Below are 17,648 nucleotides of genomic sequence, written 5' to 3'. Positions count from 1 at the left end.
TATTCTTGGGAAAACTAGGTTCTTACGCAGAGTATCAACACAAGGCCCTTATATGCCACTTAAATACTAGCTAAAGCCAGAAGTTTCACCATTATCCTCTCCCTTGTTCTGGTTTGTTGTATTTCCAGGCTTTTTTTGCATCCTTTGCTTCTTTGACAAGCTTTCATCAAGGGTAACCACTTCTGTCACAGTCTCACTTGTTTGTTAGAGCCTGGAATTAAAACTGCAAATTGTCTTCCAAAGGCCACTGATCTTCTTCTTCAGTGGGAGGGAGTCCTCATTGTCACGTCTATCTGGCCTTGGATCAGAAGGTGGGACCTGGGTCCCACAGTTCCCATTACATTAATTGTCCCACCCAATGTTTAGTGTCATTTACTTTTCCGTGACGTGATTTGATTTTGTGGTAAAGTGTGGGATGTTTTTCATCAAAGGTCTGGACTGGTTATACAGCCAGGCGGGGAATGAACAACTCCTTCTTGTAAAAAATTTTGTTGCTGGTTGTGATTTCTGACGTACCTTCTGTCTGCTTCTCGAGACCTTCAGTCTGGCTCAGGGCATGAGAAGTTATAGCTGTCTTTGCTAAAAAGTCATCGGGAGGTATTATAATCCTGCATTTATTTATGTATTTGGCCATTGCATGTGTTCATGTGACTTTCTGAAGCCCCTGTGTGTTCTGTTAGATAATTGCATGCTGAGCCTCATTCATGTCCACAATATGACATGATGGTCTCAAATCTTACTGTCTAATATGGGAATCCTAGTAATTAATTAACCAGAAATGACAGTAGCGGTTATCGCACAGGATAGGAGCCCTGCTCTTGCTGTCTGTAATGCTATGAGCTGTTGTGAAAGTGCTGGCTAAAAAAAAATTAAGTTAAAAAAAGTTATCCTACTGAAACCTTTCAGCAGCTGGCCTCTACCGAATATGAAAGCTTTCTGGAGGATGTTTGCCTTTCGAGTCCTTCACAGTGAACTCATTGATGACAGAAGCCTTGACTCGAACAGTTGACTATTTATTTGCATAGTGGCTCTTAAGAAATTGCAGAAATTGGAAGACCAGACAGTGATTTTGTCAACTCTGTTTCAAGAAGAATGAATACGTAGGGAAAACAGTACATTTGCTGTTAGCTCTGTAGAAGGGGTTTTATTTTAGCTAGCATGAAAAATAAACACATTTCAAGTGAAAAACAGCCCTCTTCCACTTGAATTCAAGTCAGAGGGAGATTGGGGTGAACAAGAAAACAGAAGTTCAGACTTTCCTCATTCAGCCATGAGGGATCTTGGCTAGCTCTGACTTTGAAGGTAAAAACCTGTTTCCTACAAAGTCAGTAGAGCTTGCAACACTTGCTTGCAAGGGGCTACCTCACCCGTGCCCAGCTGCTTGGGCACTGTATACAGTAAGCATACTTGTAGTGAAGTTCAGCCTAAATCTGGAAGATGACTTTTCTTAACGGTTGTATTGTTCTTCTCTCTGCTAGTTTTAATCTTTTATTAGGCTGTAGCCAGAACCACCTAGCTCGCAGTCCTTCTTCTGGATGCTAATGGAATAATTAATTTCTGTCAGATGGTATGACTGCTTGTGTTTTGGTGTTCCTACAGCGTGCCTTTATTGTCACTTAACACTATCACGTTCATTTGAAAGGAAATAAAACGAAACCCAAGGTCACTACTACATTAAAAACACCCTGTCCGAAAGAAATGTGGATTTTCTTTGTTTCCAGTGCCTTTTGTTTTTTTTTTGCCATGACTGCCTTTCCCTTTCACTCCAGCCCTTCCTGCCTACATTTTTCAGAGCCGTGGGATCAGATGCCGCTGTTACGGCAGCCTGTCACAGATGCAGCGTCCAGGAGATGTACCTGTCTGTACTTCGGCTGCTTTTCCAGTCTCTGAATCCTGCGGCTCGGTGGGGCAGCCGCTGCCCTAGAGCAGGGTGATCCTCAGGGGCTGTAGTTGGGTCTGGATGTTTCGGACGCCAGCCAAAATCCTCCACGTGAGAAACTGTTTCCTTTGACTGGAAACCAGCCCTAGCAGTAAAAGAAAGAGCCAAGTCAAGGTGGGGAGCAGCCCCAGGTGTGACTTTGAATCCGCTGCCTCCTCCTGACCTTCCCAGGCAGCGTGTTCTCCCGCTGCCCCATAATCTCTGCTCCCAGGTGAGGGGGTTGATTTCCCAGGATTTGAATCTCCACCGCTTCCAGCAATCCTCTGCCTTAATCTGCTCTCTAGTCAGCAGCCGAGTGGCAGAGCCCGTTCCCCTTCTGCCTGGCCTATGCCGGCATCCTTAGGCGGCCGCACGCAGTTGTGGCAGAGACGCGGAGGCCGATGCAGCGTGTGCACGACCGCACGGTTAAAACCTCCTCCCGTCCCTCCCGAGCACGCTGCCGAGTTCAGCTGGGGCTGTCGGGAGCCTTGGCAAAGCCTCCCCAGTCTCTCCCACGAAGAAGACCCGCGCGAACCCTAAGCGAATGGACGCCGGCGGTCGTCCAGCCTGGGTTCCTTACGCGTCCAGAATTTCCCCGGGCCTTTCTGTGGGGATGACGAGCTCTGGCTCCTGGCGCTTCGGGGTCTGTTCCCCTGCGAGCCATGAGCCGTGTTCGTTCAACCGGGGCGTGCAACGCTGCTGGGCCCCGTCCCTTCGGAGGAGCAGACGCCTCGTCCGTGGCTGAGCCACTCCACGCTCCGCTCCAGCCGGACGGCCCTGCGTGGAGCCGCTGCCAACTCCAGCCCTGCGCCCCGGGGTGCCGTGTCGCCCCCTGGTTCTCCCCACGGGCACCGGGGCAGGTCCCGCCGGAGTGGGGCGGCCGTGGCTGGGCCGCTGTGGCTGGGCCGCCGTGGCTGGGCCGGGGGAGGTCGGCCCCGGTTTGCCCGCTACCCCCCCGGCAGCGGGGCTGCTCGGAGCCCAGCGCTCGCTGCGCTGTTGCCGTGGAGCTTGCGTGCGCTGTTGCTAGGCAGCTGAAGCATCTCCGCTTCCACGCCGCAGTGCCACGGAATTCTCAACTTTCCTCGCCCCTATCTCCCTTCTTGGATTTCGCAGCTATGACTCCTTTGGCTCTTATCCCGCTTCGTTCAGTTGCACTGCTGCGATTTCTAGGTGTTAACCCTATAAACCCTAAAAAGCCCGCGTGGCACTGCAAGTAGGATTTATGGCGGCGAATTCAGGGCCGAAGGAGTTAAAGTGGTTGGCGATAGACTACAGAGGAAATGATTTCTAGCAGATAAACTACTTAAAACGTTCTGGCATTCATGGAAAGGGAGGTTTGTGGCTGCAGTCTTTTGTTCCATCACTGATGGTTCATATGCATAAAAACCCAGACTAAAATATCACTACAAGGTAAGAAAATCAGCTTGAATGGGCCTAATTAATCTCTTCGGTTACGAGACATACTTAGTCTTTTAGTGTCCTCCGCTTGCGTTTACTGATTTTGGTGTAGCATGTGAATGATAATTTAGCCGTGGAGCCTGCCGTGTACAGTATTTGACTTATTTGGCTTGAATAATAAAGATATCAGCCTGTATTCTTGGAGTATACTGCATTAATCAGACTTGCAGGAATGATCACATGGTACTCTATCGCCTTTCCCTGTTAGCTGCTGCTTGTCAGCAGCTGGCTGAGCTGTAGGCTGCAGGCCAGTATCTGCATACCCTTTCTCTTCAGAATATTTCAAATATACTGTCTCATCATTATGCATTTTGCTGCAGTTTGACAAACTAAATGGTCCTCCTGCACCTTAAGAAGATTATTTTAAATTTCAGAGCATTTGTGTAGTTACTAGGCCATGTATGCATTTGAAGAATTCAGGTAGGCTCTCTGTTTTATGCATCAGTGTGGTTGGTTTTTGTTCTCACAAGGTTTTTGCTGTGTAATGTCAGTCAGCTCTATAGTTAGTTCTTCGATGTGCAAATATTTCTCGCGTTTTAAAATCTCTACCTTATGCATGGGGAGAAGTGCTTGAAGGGTGAGACGCAGGTAACGGCAGCTAACCGCATGATGAAGTGCAAAGCTGGGTAATTGATTATATCTTGCACAAATTTCATTGCCGTGCAGCCAGAAGCAGCGAGTACGGTGTAGTTATAAATATAAGCCAGAAACTGTTCTGTTTAAAAGGGTCTTTGCTATTTTTGGTTCCGGAGAATCTGACAGATGCTTCTTTGAGATAGAATACTGATTGTGATAGAGAAGAGAAAATTGATGCTTGGATTGCATATAGGATTATATTTTATGCTGCTGCAGAGTATACATGTCTTTTTCATAATCTGGTAGCTGCAGAATTTCATATGAATAACATTTAAAATAACAATATGGTTAAGTTTGTCAGGGTTGGTTTGTTGTTTGCAAACATTTGAGCAACTGTGATTGTTAGAATATAAAATTAGCACCTTTTATTTGATATTGGTTCTGCTCAGTATTGCCTCTGCCCCCTCTCCTCCTCCATCCCCACCCCCAATATAACTCCATCCTTATGCAAGTATTGAGGTCTCTTAAAACCATAACAGATTTTTGAAGACATGAAACAGAATTTCTGCCCTCGCTGACAGAGTTGATTATTTTATCTGCAATAAAACAGTACTGAACTTGAAAAATTCTGGTCAGTAGTTGTGGGGCAGGGGGTGTCTCACTTTTTTTAAAAATTTGTTTTGCTTAGTGTGTTCAGTTCTTAGAACTCGTGTTATAAAATTGTCCAGATAAAATGGTGACAATGTCGTAACAGCATTAGGGATCACCTCATGATGTGTTTGCCTGTATATCATTATTATAATGTATCTTAAAAATACCTTTTCCTTTTTGATGCAAAAAAGGAGATTGTTTGATCGAGTATGTAACTAGAGGAGAGGATGGATTTTCTTTGTATACACAATGAGCATTCTGTATCAAATATTTTCAGATTAAACTTTCTAACCTCAGACGAAATATTACTAACGTTATTTCTGCCTTTTGTTAAAGCATGTAATGTATTGGGAATTTCTCTTATTTCATGTTTTGCTGATTGGTTCTATGTGGAAGTGAGTGGTGTCAAAAGTAGTAAAAGCAGCTACAGGACACCCTCCACCTCCCCAAATATCCTGATTCCAGACATAGGGGCTGAGGAGATACAGGCTGACTGGGTATACTTCTCCTGTTGTGAAATGCAGTATGATGCTGTCTGAGGGAGAAGATTTTACTGGAAGACCAGATAATGCTGTGTAACTGCAGTTGTCATAGGGCTCTCAGGAGATGCTCGAAATCTTGACATCGCTGATTGTTGGCAGTAAATTAAGCTGCGAAGGGGCCCCAAACTTACTATGCCACTTACTATGCCCAGAGAGCTATTTGTATTTCACCCAGTTGGTTGAATCCTATTCTTAGTAGAGTGACACTCTCCATCAATCTACATGAGAAGAAAAAAGGTGTTTTAAAACCTCTGTTTTAAAAGCCTTAGCTGTCTTTCAGTGGGTTTCCTAGACATCTTGGGCCAGGAAGACACCTACTTTTATGGCAAGAATGTCAGATGCCGATTACACACCCATTAGACTTATTAAATTACTTGTCGTCCTCTCTTAGACTTGCTTTGAAAATAGTATTAACATTTGATGTGCAGACTGCTAGATCTTTTCTTTTACATCTTCTACACTGGTAGGGCTGTGGTTTCTGTATAGCAGCGTTTAAATGGCATTTATTTTATTAGGCTCTTCAGCGGTGGTTTGTTCAGGTTCTATCTGCATGATGATGGGTTTTTTTATAGTATGATTATTCTCATGCCTGTGGCTATATGACATTTTGATGGGATCAAAACATATCTTGCAAGATAAACTAAAAAAAAGGGTCTAGCTGAGCAGCAGGGTGGAAGTCTCAGTCCCATGGGCTCCTGGAAGCAAAGTTGATGTAGCAGTAGATGGCACTCTTCTCTGGACTAATGGCCCCTGGTCCTTGGCGGCCCTATGCTCTTTACAGGTGCCATTTTCCATGTGCCTAAAACTTAAGTTTGCACTCATCTGTCATCTTAACTTTGACCTGCAAGCAGATGCTCACATGCACGTTGCAGAAGCATGGCCGTTTCCGTCTTTCAGTGCTCCTACATGGCTTGAATACCCAGGTGTCTAGGGAAGTGGTAACCCCACTGGTGCCTGCTCATGCAAACCCATGCATGTCATTTCTTTATGTGCTATTCTACATTTTCTTCCTGCCTCCAGGCTGGGCCTTAAAGACCCATAGAACTCCCCGGGCAGGCGGTGGGGGCTGTGGCACCCCCCGCGGCCCAATGCCAAGAGGCATCACTGCAGTCCGGCTGCCTGAGTTCCCCCGGCAGTTTCAGTTTGATGCAGCCTTCTTCGCTTCCCTGGCGAAACAGTGCTGGTGTATTTTTGTGAAGCGTTAAGCAGCTGCTGAACCTCTTTGCAGGAGTATCTCACTTAAGGGCTGTAAGTGACCCTGGTGTGCTGCTTGTGAAACACTTACTTGTAAAGCCCTTTGGGATGAAATACTACCCTTGTGGTTACTGGCTGGATGAACAGAGACTTAAGCTTCAGAAAAAATAGGGGCTAAATCCATTGAATAATCTCATAGTTCCTTGTGTCGGCCAAGCTTGGTTTATCTTCCTCTTGGGAAGAACCTAATATCCCCTGAAAAACTTTGATTGCTTTTAAAGCAAGGGTTAAAGGAGCTAAGCCCCTTCTCAGTCTATATAGGCTGCTGATTTCTATGGGATACCAGTTGGGTCCATTTTCTTACTGATTTTCTGCACCGTCTTCATAAAACCCCAAAGCTCACATACTTTTTGTTTATAATTGGAGGTAAGATTGTTCGTCAGCCACTTTTTTATGATCTCCTGCTGACCGCACTGTTGTAAGATGACTTTGCACATGAAGCCAACAGGAGGATGGTACACTTGGCCACAAGCAGTGCTCCTCATTTTGTATCTTCAGTCCAGATTTAGCTCTCGTGCAGCAGAACAAAAATGCATTTTTTTTTTTCTTTTGTTGCCATGCCTTTATCTTCCTGGGATATTACTTGGTATTCTTCGCAGTGAGCTAGTGTCTGTCTATTTCTGATACACCGCCCACCATGGCATCGCAGTATTTTTAACTGCATCTTCTATTCCTCTATCCACTGAGCAAAACCGAGAATGCTACAAGAGGGAAGATGAGTCTCTCAAAGAGCTGGCTATGAACAGAGGAAACAAAACCCACTGATGAATGGAAAGCAAAGTTCAAAATGAATGTAAAGCATTTGGGTACCATGGTGCATGTGGAACCTCTCACCTCCTGATCCCCAAGGCAGCAGCAGCGGTCGGGCTGTGCCTCCTGGGACTAGGTGATCCCCTTTGTCTTTGAGCAAGTGCAAGCATTGAATTTACCTTACCTATAACCATCTAATGATTGCGTTTAGCTGCAGAACTGGAACTGAACCCAGGAATTCTGATGCCTAAGCCTCTCCTTTTACTACTGCCAAATGAAAAACTGAATACCCCAAATTAGCGAAGAATTCTGGTTTTCATACAATTCTGCAAAAATTAATTCCGGCAGCAGATGCCCATCAAACACCTGCTCTGACTTTGGCTGCAGCATTCACTGCATTACGGCCAACAGTTCAGATACCTCCAGGGTGGGTGGCACATTTATTAAAGAACAGTATAAAGGGCAAGCACAATCATTTTGTAAAGGTGGATGTGATATTAAAACCTGAAGGCAGGTGGCTTTTCCTTCCCTCTCCCCCAAAGAAATAGCAAGATGGTTTATGGAGGGAGCAAAAGGCTAGTGCTCCAAAGGGATGCAGGCCTGTCTCCTGTGGTTTCTGCTGCTGAAATTTCCTAAGGAGGAGGCCTTTTAAATAATCCCAATTTTCAGAAGTTCAACTGCAGTCTGAATAGTCAAGCAACTTCAGGAAGCTGTAGGTGAGGCACTTGAAGGGATTTGCTTGTGTCATGAATTGCTCTTTAAAAACAACAAAAAAAGATCTGCTGTTCTTTTCTACAAGAAATATGATCATACTGATGAGCAAGAAGCATCAGGAGAGTTGCCAAAAGACTGTTTCTGTTGCTACAAGAGTGTAGCTTTTGTGGAGAGGGGTAATGGTGTTGCAGCGCTATGGAGAAGTGGAACAAATTGTTGTTCCAAGTTGGTGACTCTGACCTCCCAGGTTAGATGGAGCAGCTAGTGAAAAACACACCAAATAGTGCAGTTAGTCTTTTCTGACAAGAGGGAAAAAGAATCAGGGAGTTATTGTTGCTGAAGTCAAAAGGTGTTAAAATGAAAGGGAGCAAACAAGTTTAAAATGGAGAAAACCCAAGGATGGTATTTTGGCAGACCATAATTGGTTGCAGTATCTCAGCCCCTTCTAACCTGTGTTGCTGTGTTGCAACACCAATTGCATTGTCACGTTCAAACTATCCTATAGGTGCTTAATAAATAACCATAAATGTGTGAACCTAGAAGCCAGCTCAGCTTCAGCAGACAAGTGATGCTGCAGGCCTGCAGGGTCTCTCTTGCTCAACGCTTGCTCCTCCTTGGACTGCATCCACCAGCGAACCAGCTTGTTATGTTCCTCTCTTTTGTCCTTATGTGGATACGGGGAATTTGAATGCAAAACTTGATAAAAATACATTGTTGAGAGGGAAGCTTTTGATTACAAACAGCAATTGGCAAGTCTAGGCATTCACATTGCAAATGTGAATATTCCACATGATGCATCTCATCAGAGAAAATGCATGTGCTTGGAGGGGGCAAGTTAGGGCTCCTGTAAGGTCCATAATACCTTTTGCATCATTCTTCACTTAAGAGTTCACCCTTCAGTTTGTGACCGAGAGGCTAAATTTTATGGGTTTGTTCTGAAACAAACTTGCACTAAATTAAAAAAGGAGAAAAAGGAACTAGTTGGGTTGGGGTTTTTTTTTGCTGAAGGCAGTTGCCTGAAATGTGCCCTTTGATATTTGAAATTGATTTTAGATACTTGATTTTTGGACAGTTGGTATTTATCCACACAAGACATACACCCTGAGGAAATGTTGCTTCCTTAAACAGCAGATTGAATCAAATATTTTTGCTGACATATTTTTCCCTGTGACAACTGACACTGCAGTTGCCTCATATTTCAGTGGTTTAGCACAGAGGCATTTGAAGAGAAGGAGAGGAATACTTCTAAGGCAGTAATATGAGAATACCATTGCTGGGAATGAAGATAAGCACGTACTATTCTCATAGTGGCTATGTTGTAATATTTCTACTGAAGGGGAAAATAGCTAGAGACTCTTTGTTAGAGATGGTGGGGTTAGGTTTGGCCCGATTTTAAGAAGAAAATATTGTGGTGCCTGGGAGTATAATCTTATCCCAGATATAAATATGAAAGGAGATTTATCCCAGGATGTTTATTGGACTAGAGGAGCTCTGGCATGTATGTTAGGAGGTAAATCCCAGTCACATTAAAATCAATGTAAATTGTGTGAGGGTGTGTATTTAGTGCCTGAAACGTGGGGCTGTCTGTGGAAGTATGCAGTGCTGCCATCTTTGCCTGGGTGCAACTGTACACCCTATAAAGCAACTGTCTCATTGGTGCCAAAGGTTTGGAAAGGGTACCTGAGATCAACTGCAGTATAATTCATTTGCAAAACGAAGAAATTTCCTCTGTTTTCCCTTTGCCTTCTAGGCGTGGTAACCTGTTTTTGCATTCTTCTGTTGTCTCTCTCATCTCTTCTACATGTTTATGCCCCCCTCCCTTCTTTCAACCATCCTTGTAGTAATATTCACAAACAAGAAGTGGCTTCTGTTGTTTAATGAGGATCCAGACACACTTTTCAGAACTGAAGCTAGTTATCAAGACACATGGAAATTGATGTCAATCTTTAAAATGAAAACAAACACATGAGTACAGATGGCTTCTTTAAAGAACAGAATTTATGATAAGTTTTAAATCCACCTGTGGGCATCCATTAGAGCAAGTCGTTGCAGTCCTGCCTGCCTCTTTTAAGCCTGAGCATAAAGCCTATAAAGATTTGAAGCAGTTTAGTTGAACTGTCCTGGAAAACAGCTGCTGCCCACTGCTTCTTACCTGCAGTGCCAGCTTCTTAGGGACGGCTGCTTGATTTTGATATCCCGGTGTCTTCTGACAGCCGATTATCGCTGTCCCTGCCCTTAACTTCAGATACATGACAGCGTGGATGTCTGACTTCCCTCTTGCCTTTTCTTGTGCAGCAAGGCCAAACAGATCAAATTGCTGCTGTTGCTATTTCTGCTATTCATAAGGTAGATACAGGATATGGGGGCTTCTTCCTATGATAGATTTTAGTCCTTAAAGGTCATCATTGCCTTTGAAGGGGAAAAGTTTTTTTCTACTTATTGTAGCAAGAGCTGGGCTGGAATCCTGACCTTGTTCTCCTGGGAACTGGTATGATTCCTGCAGGAATCAGGAGCACAGAGCTGGAGGGAGTGACCTGTGCCTCTCTGATTTTGCACAGGAGGAAGGATAGGACCTCACAACATCATCTGCGAGGAGAGGCTGACTACACATAGCATCAGCTCAAACCCCATCCACATAAGCTTTGTGCTCATCAACTAAAAGTAGAGAAGGTATGGTGCTTATGGGGAAAAAACACTGGCAAGAAAGGTGATGCTTCATTACTAGAAGCACTTTTCATCTGAGGACCTCAGCGTGCTTTTAAGGAATGAGCCTTTCACTCTCCCATTGAGATTTTGCGTGAGAACAGGCAGAAACTAGGGAAAGTTGCTCCCTGCCATTCCTACAAATGATCCTGTGCCCAGAGCTGTATCTCAAACCCTCGTTTAGCTGTAAGATTTTTCCAAGCCTGCAGCCTTGCATCCTTGGAGAGTTTCTGGGTAAGGTGTGTCCATTCACTTATCTCAGCTTGGGATCACACAACCTTGCGTGATTTAGATCAGCTGCCCATAAAATGAGGTTGAAAACTCCATGATTTAAGTGGCTCATACAAAGCTTCATGAAGGTTTGTTAAACCACACACATGAAAAAAAAAAAAGGAGCTGACAGGACAGTTGAAAAATCAAAGTTCAAAAGAAATGTTGATGTTTCTTCATACTAATATGCTGCTGTGTTGGCTCACAAGATTACACAGAATTAAAATCAAATGTTTAGAGTTTCTTCCCTTTAAAGTGATATCTATAGTTGCAGATGACTAGCTGACCAGCAGCTGGAGAGCTTCTTCATGCCACCCAGGGGGAACATGGATTTAGTTTCATGCTTTGGACTGCACAACACAGCTGGGTCTATCTCCTCTAGAAACCATTGCCACCTCCTGCTAGGGACTAACGTGGCTCAGGTAAGGTTATGAGAAGAAAAATTTGTCCGTTGGGTGTTTGCAGTATTACCTTTCAAAAGCAGTTAGAGAAAGCTGACACTTGGTTTTTTCTTCATTGCAGTTAGTGTAGAGCAGGGGAAGGTGAGGAGAGCGAAAAGTCTGTGGAATAGCCCATTTCTTTCCATCTAGGTGGAATGAAAGAAAAGCTGAGCTCCGAAGAGGAAAGGAAGTGACTTGGGTAAGAGGAGCGTAGAGGAAAACTTTCCCAGGCAAAAGATGCGTGTTGCAGGTGGAGTTGATATTGCAAAGTGGCATGAAGTTTGAGCAATAACAGTCCAGCAAAGATGATTGCTAGGCTGGGCTCAAGGATGATGGCTCTGTTTCACAGATGTAGAGTTCAGGGTTTGAATCTGAAACTGAATGAGAATAAAACTTTTCCAGCTCTGGTGAAAATACACACTTTGATACTCTCCACTGTAACACTATGGTTTTGGTGTGGATTGGTCAGGCAGTGTGGTGTCCCTGTGTTGGTTCAGGATATGAAGACTGAAATTAGAATTCTGCTTTGCCTGATTCTGGATGATTTGGGATGGAAAACTGTTCACACAGAGTTGGTTTTAAATCTGGATTATCCACATCCTAGGCAAGTGCCATAGGCATTTAACTACAGAGCATGAGAGATTGTGCTGTCTTTATGGAAACCAATGTATTTCCATAAAATATGCTATTGTAGTGCTGTTGTAGTGGTCATGGTCTAGGGATATAAATGAGGAAGTGTTCGAAGGGAAAGGGAATATCTTTTATTAAACCAACTTCTATAATTGTCAAAAACAGGCAAGCTTATGATTACACAGGCCCTGTACAGAGCTGAAACAGAAATTTCAAACAAAGAAATTAAGAAAATATCAAAGCCACCCAGAGGAAGGATAATTCTCTGAAGTAAAACTTCTGCTTTTCTTTTCATTAGTGTCAATTGCTAGCGATGTTGTGAAGCCTCAGACTAATTTCCCATTAAATTTGCCTGTGGGAGAGAAGGAAAGAGGGTGAAAAAACAAGCTTGAAGGGAATAAAGGGAGAAAAAAGGCTGATAAAAATATAGGGAAAGAGATAACTGGACCTTTTGTTTCAGACTGAAGGTGGGGTTTGTATCAAAAAGCTTGTCCTTTCTTCTGATTGTAAGAATTGGTCTAATGAAAGAACTATACCTGCAAACCTTGCCTCCACAGATCATCTTTACTTGATGAGACAGCACTTTTTGATGTTATTTCATGCTAACTGCATTTCATGTAGTTAACTCTGTTCTGCCCAGCTAGTGCAACTTTGCTGCTGTTTGGCAAGGGGCTGATTTTGTAAAGTTGGGTTAAAATGGAAGTAACAGATAAGACTTTTTTTGACATCCATTACAAATTATTTGAGATCAAAGTCACATTCTTCTTTTAAACGGGGAATGGAAATCTAAGAACCGTATTTCAAAAATCAAGAAAAATTCATTTTACATGGATCGGATTTTCACAAAAGCGTGTATCTGCTCTGATTATTCCAGGGAGGACAACCAGCTGGATGCTATTTACGTAGAAAATTGGCCTTTGTCTTTAAAGGCTCACATAGATGTGGAATATTTGAATTGTTTGAAAATTTATGTTTGTTTTCCAGTGCTTAACAATGTGGAAAATGTGATTCTAAACTTGTCTGTGTGTATTGCAGAACGGAGGGAGCAGGCATTGTGACCCTAACATTGTAGAAGCTGCTATTTTCTTACCTCTGTGATTTTTTGGTGCATCACATTGTAGGAAAATAAGAGATAGGTGAAGGCTTCTTCGACAGGAACACACTAAAACTGGCAAGCTACAACATCCCGTGTGATTTTTATATCATCTGTAAGATGTATCAGTAAATGTTTGCAATTGATGGAGCAGTATAGGTAGGCAATGATGGTCAAAGCCTTTTCAGAAGCACATACAAGAGGGACAAAGTGAAGAAAAAATTCACCTGTAACCCAGAAGGATGCTGTTAGAGCAAATGAAATGCATTTTGCTTGGGACCTTGTCATCAGAGAAAGAGGTTCTTGCCTAGAGTGTGTGCCTTAGGTCACATGCAGTTACAGCACCGCTTGGGCATAAATAAATGCATGTCCCAGTTAAGCCAGATAATTGCACCATCACTGTATGTCCTTTGAAAATAGGGAGTACAGCCCAAGCTTCACCATGCTTTAAAGCAAGTAAGGCAGTCCATTGAGTCAAATGGAGGCGTGCTGTATGGTGCAACTGATTCATCCTGGTAGCGTATTGGGACATTTCTGTTGCAAGAAAAACAGCAAATGATTTAGGAATCCTACGTACGAGTAATACACAGGGTGGGGGAAAAACCCACCACCACCTTTGGAAAAGGGTCACCCTCAAAGCTTGAGGATGACACTTCAAAGACTGTACTGGCTTGTTAGACAAGATTATTGGTGCTAATAATAGGTAACGCATTCATGTCCATAGCTCCCCTATAGTCATTTTTAGCTACTCCATATAACTAATGGTATTTTCCAAACTCACTCAGACAGCACAAGCTCATTAAACAAAGAGAGGCATTTATTTAAACTACTTATAAAGTGCAGTGTGAAAAGGAGGAGAAAGAAAACGTCCTATTACAGAAGAGGGTGAAAATGAAGTACCCTCAGGGTACAGCACATGTAAGGTATCTATCTAGGTAATTTTACATGAAAAAGATGTCTGATTTGTTCTGGAAAATCCTGACATTGCTGACAAAGATGTAACAATATCCTAGTTTTGAAGGTTGAAGTAAGAGAAAATCAATCCTGAAATACGATGTGATTTCCTAGCACTGAGACTTAGGAAACGGAGGGGTTTTTCAGAGGGGGACACTGCACTCGACATCACCTCAGCTCCGCTGCAGTTGTGCTCCTTTCAAGTACAATTTTCTCCCCCCAGAAAGGATCACCTCTATGCCTGCGAGTGCACAAGGTTTGGGTGTGGGTGTGAGCGCAGTCCCTGCAGCTTCCCACGTCCCTTCTGAGCTCTGGCCACGCTCGTGTGACTCTGGGTCTACATCAGGGTAACCTCGATTGCCAAATACTGGGGATTTCAGCTGGCTGCCGTTGCGTGCGTGGGTGAGGGGAGAGCAAGGGGTCAGATACGGACCGGTTTTCCCTGTAGATGCACGATTTGGCTTCTGAGGTCTGGAATGTGTTTTGCTTTGCCTTTTTGGTTTGTTCCGTCTGAAGTATCTGGGGTCGGTCTGGCTGGCCGGGCCATGCTGAGGATGGCAGCCCCAGCTCAGGGGCGCAGGCAGGAGCCGGGCAGCTGCTGCCTTGCTGCTGTGCACAGGGATTGCCACGTTTGGGGTCCCACCAAGGTCAGAGAGCCTGCTAAAATTTTATTTCTTGGGGTTTTCCCCCCATCGGTTTCCCCAGTATGTGTTGTGATCCAAGTACAGCACTCAGCTAGTCAGGCTTCACCAAACTGAAGTTTCTGGTGCTTTCTCAGGGCCTCTGAGGTTTTAAAAATCTTTATCTGAAAACTGCATGTATGTAACTTACATGTATGTAAATTAAAGCTACTAATCTATGAACTCAGTCAGGTCTTTTAGTTGTTTCTCAGTACTTTAAAAGTATGATATGGAGCCTTTTGGTGGGTACCATGAATAGAAACTTGAATTTTAAGAATTCATTTTGAGACATACATCCAGTTTTATACTTTACTGAGTCCATGTGGTAGAGGAGCTGTTGAGAAAATCCAATGCAAGGGAAGCAAATCCCTGCCATTGCGTTGCTACAGTGGGAAAACACACACTGTACTGCAGCTTTGCACTTGTGGTTTAAGATGATGACGAGCAGAAAGCATATTTCCAGGGTTTTCTGTGTTGAGCAGATTACTTAAACTCAGATTCCTTCAGATGTCTGAGCTCAGCCATGGAAGCATTAAGTAGAAAAGTCAGAAACATGACTAAGACTGCTCACTGAAACCATTATTAAACCTTAAAGGAGGCAATGAAGCAAGGATTAGATGTAGCTGGGTGTGGAAAATAGATGTGGAAACAGGTGTTGCTTGTCACTTTGAGTTTTACTTCGATGTTCAAGCAAGCTGAGGCAAGCAGGGACAGAGCTGGTGGGCCAGTGAGGAGGTGCAGGTGCACTGGCTTTGCTGGAATTGCAGCCTCTCACACTGGTGCTTGCTGTCACCCCCAGAAATGTGCATCACAGGAAGCCATTCATCCAGAAACACGGGCCGGAGGAGTCATCTGGTTTTTCATAGTCAGTGTTTAGTGTGCGGACTCTAGTCTTCAGTCCAAAATCTCCGTAACCTCAAGAGGGGATCAAATCTGACAGTGACAGTTGTGCCAGAGAACTGAGGATTTGTCTCTAATGCTGAGATTTAGTGCAGATGCTACCAGTAATGGTACACGTGTGCCTGCAGACACGGGGCACTGTCCTTCAGACGGCGAGCACCGCAGCGTGGTACCTGCCAGGAGCTCTGCCTGCTCCTCGCTGAGAACAGCCCTCCGCGAGGGCTGGAAGCTCTCACGGGGCAGGGGGGGTCTTCGTTTAAACAAAAAGGGGCAGCAGAGCAGTGATGTGATCACAGCTTTGTGGGGACAGGGGGAAATTCATGTCTCATGGCTGGTGAATAACTGGGCTGAAACTGGTCTCTGTTGCTGTCAGCAGGTTGCTTTCACTGCAGCGCGTACCCTTCATGCCATAAGAGTGGCTGCAATAGTCCGCCTCGGCACTCGCGCTCCTCCAGAAGTTTTCCTCACTGTCTCCTTCCCCTCCACGTGGCAATGTACGGCCAGCAGCCCGCCTCGATGGGGTGCCCTGGGGTTTCTGCAAGCCGCAGGAACTCCCTCTCTTTGCTCCGCGCAAGGTGCTGGGGCATGTGCAGGATCAGTCCCAGGGCTTTTCCCAGTGACAGGTACTATGTGGCAATAATTAAAGGGAGCAGAGGTGTTTTCATCCCTAAATGTCAAAGAAAAGGAAGGTTACTTACCCGTGTGTTGAAGCCAGGGAAGTGGAGGTACAAGTTGTCCTAAATCCTGAGAGTGGCACTGAGGAGTGAGATCCTGGCTCCAGCGGCCCTGCTGTCATGGGTCTCTCTGGTCCAAGGATGCCTTCCCTCTGAAACATGGCTGTATGTGTGTATATATACATATACATACTCACATGTCTATATATTTTTGTGTGTGTGTTTCTACATCATGCTGTAAATGGAAGCCGATTTCAGATTAAAATAGAAGCGTTTGTATTATGTAAGAACTTTCCTTGAGCTTTCCTTGCTGGGGTTGTGAGAATAGAGGATGGAGACAATGACACTTTGTTTTGATTTCTAGGCCAAGTTACTGTGTACAGTGATTCAAGTGTGGCTTCTAGACAGGAATTATTCATATTTGTCCATTAGATTTGGCAAAAGGCTGCAGATTTGTTTACATTAGTGAAATTCAAATCTATTTGTCTGCTAAACTTAATGGCAGAATGTGTGGGCCTTTATATATATTTATATATCTATTTATATATAGTCGTATTTAGGCAGAAAGCAAAGAATGATTTTTTCACTAGTATATTATTTTAATGGGCAACAGAAAAGGGAACATGGTGGTAAACTTGCAAAGTGTCAGATCAGAAGATACAAATCCAAGAGAAATAGGCATGTGAACACCACTAAGAAGGACTATCAAAAAAAAAACCCAGCACATGCAAATTAATTTAGCTGTTTTAAAGGTAAATATCAGATAAATGCTGTCTTTGTAATGATAATCATGGTAGTGTTCATATAATTGTTAATAGTATCTCTGTTTTGATGAGGGGCACTGGAATCCCAGAACACTTCAAAGATGTTCATCAATTAAGACTCAGTGTTCTTGCAGAGTTGTTATAATTATCCATACTTTGCAGTCAGCAGGAAGAATGAGGTTAAATGACATGCCAAAGGTCAGATTCCAGATTAGATGTAGTGCTGGGAATTGGGATCATGACTCAGACTCACTCAACCCATAATCTTAATTCAAATGTTTGAAACAGAAAGACCTTGCCTTGTTGGGAATTCAGATTCAAGATCACTCTTCAGAAAGCTGGTTGTCTTCTACTTCTGACTTTTTTCTGCAGTGGAAATTAGCCCCCCTTTCAGCCATGAGAGGATAAGCAGTGCTGTGGATGCAGTTGTGCAGATGTCTGAGATGGGCTTCATTTCTCCTCACTCTGAATGTCTACATCCGACCTGGTCCCTGTAGGCTCCTTGTGTAATCAATGGAGAGAAAAAGCTGCTGCTACTGTGATTCATCTGACCTGTTTTAGCCGCCTACTTTAGGAGCAGATGAAGCATGCTCTAGAAACACATTTATTCTCCTGATTTTAAGGGAGTCCAAATGAAGAACTGAAACTTAGAGGTTGTCTGGACTGGGTGAGATGAA

The 17,648-nt window shown here is 43.9% G+C and overlaps 1 protein-coding gene across 8 annotated transcripts in view; it reads left to right on the top strand.

Annotated features, from left to right (window-relative positions):
* Positions 1-17,648, top strand: part of EVL (Enah/Vasp-like) — a 159,640-nt gene that overhangs the window by 22,115 nt on the left and 119,877 nt on the right. The window contains exon 1 of one of the 8 annotated variants that reach the window (XM_069783479.1): positions 3,200-3,328. The exons of 6 other annotated variants lie outside the window; for them this stretch is intronic. Coding sequence is in view for 1 of the 2 variants with exons in the window: in XM_069783473.1 (XP_069639574.1) it covers positions 3,774-3,796 (23 nt within the window). In the remaining variant the exon portion in view is untranslated. Of the gene's footprint in view, positions 1-3,199; positions 3,329-3,542; positions 3,797-17,648 lie in introns of those variants that run through there. One more of the 8 variants, XM_069783473.1, reaches the window with a different exon arrangement.

The sequence above is a fragment of the Haliaeetus albicilla genome, chromosome 5 (assembly GCF_947461875.1).
Source record: "Haliaeetus albicilla chromosome 5, bHalAlb1.1, whole genome shotgun sequence".
Classification (NCBI taxonomy): domain Eukaryota; kingdom Metazoa; phylum Chordata; class Aves; order Accipitriformes; family Accipitridae; genus Haliaeetus; species Haliaeetus albicilla.
Note: the sequence above shows the minus strand (reverse complement) of the source record. Positions and strands in the feature narration are given on the sequence as shown.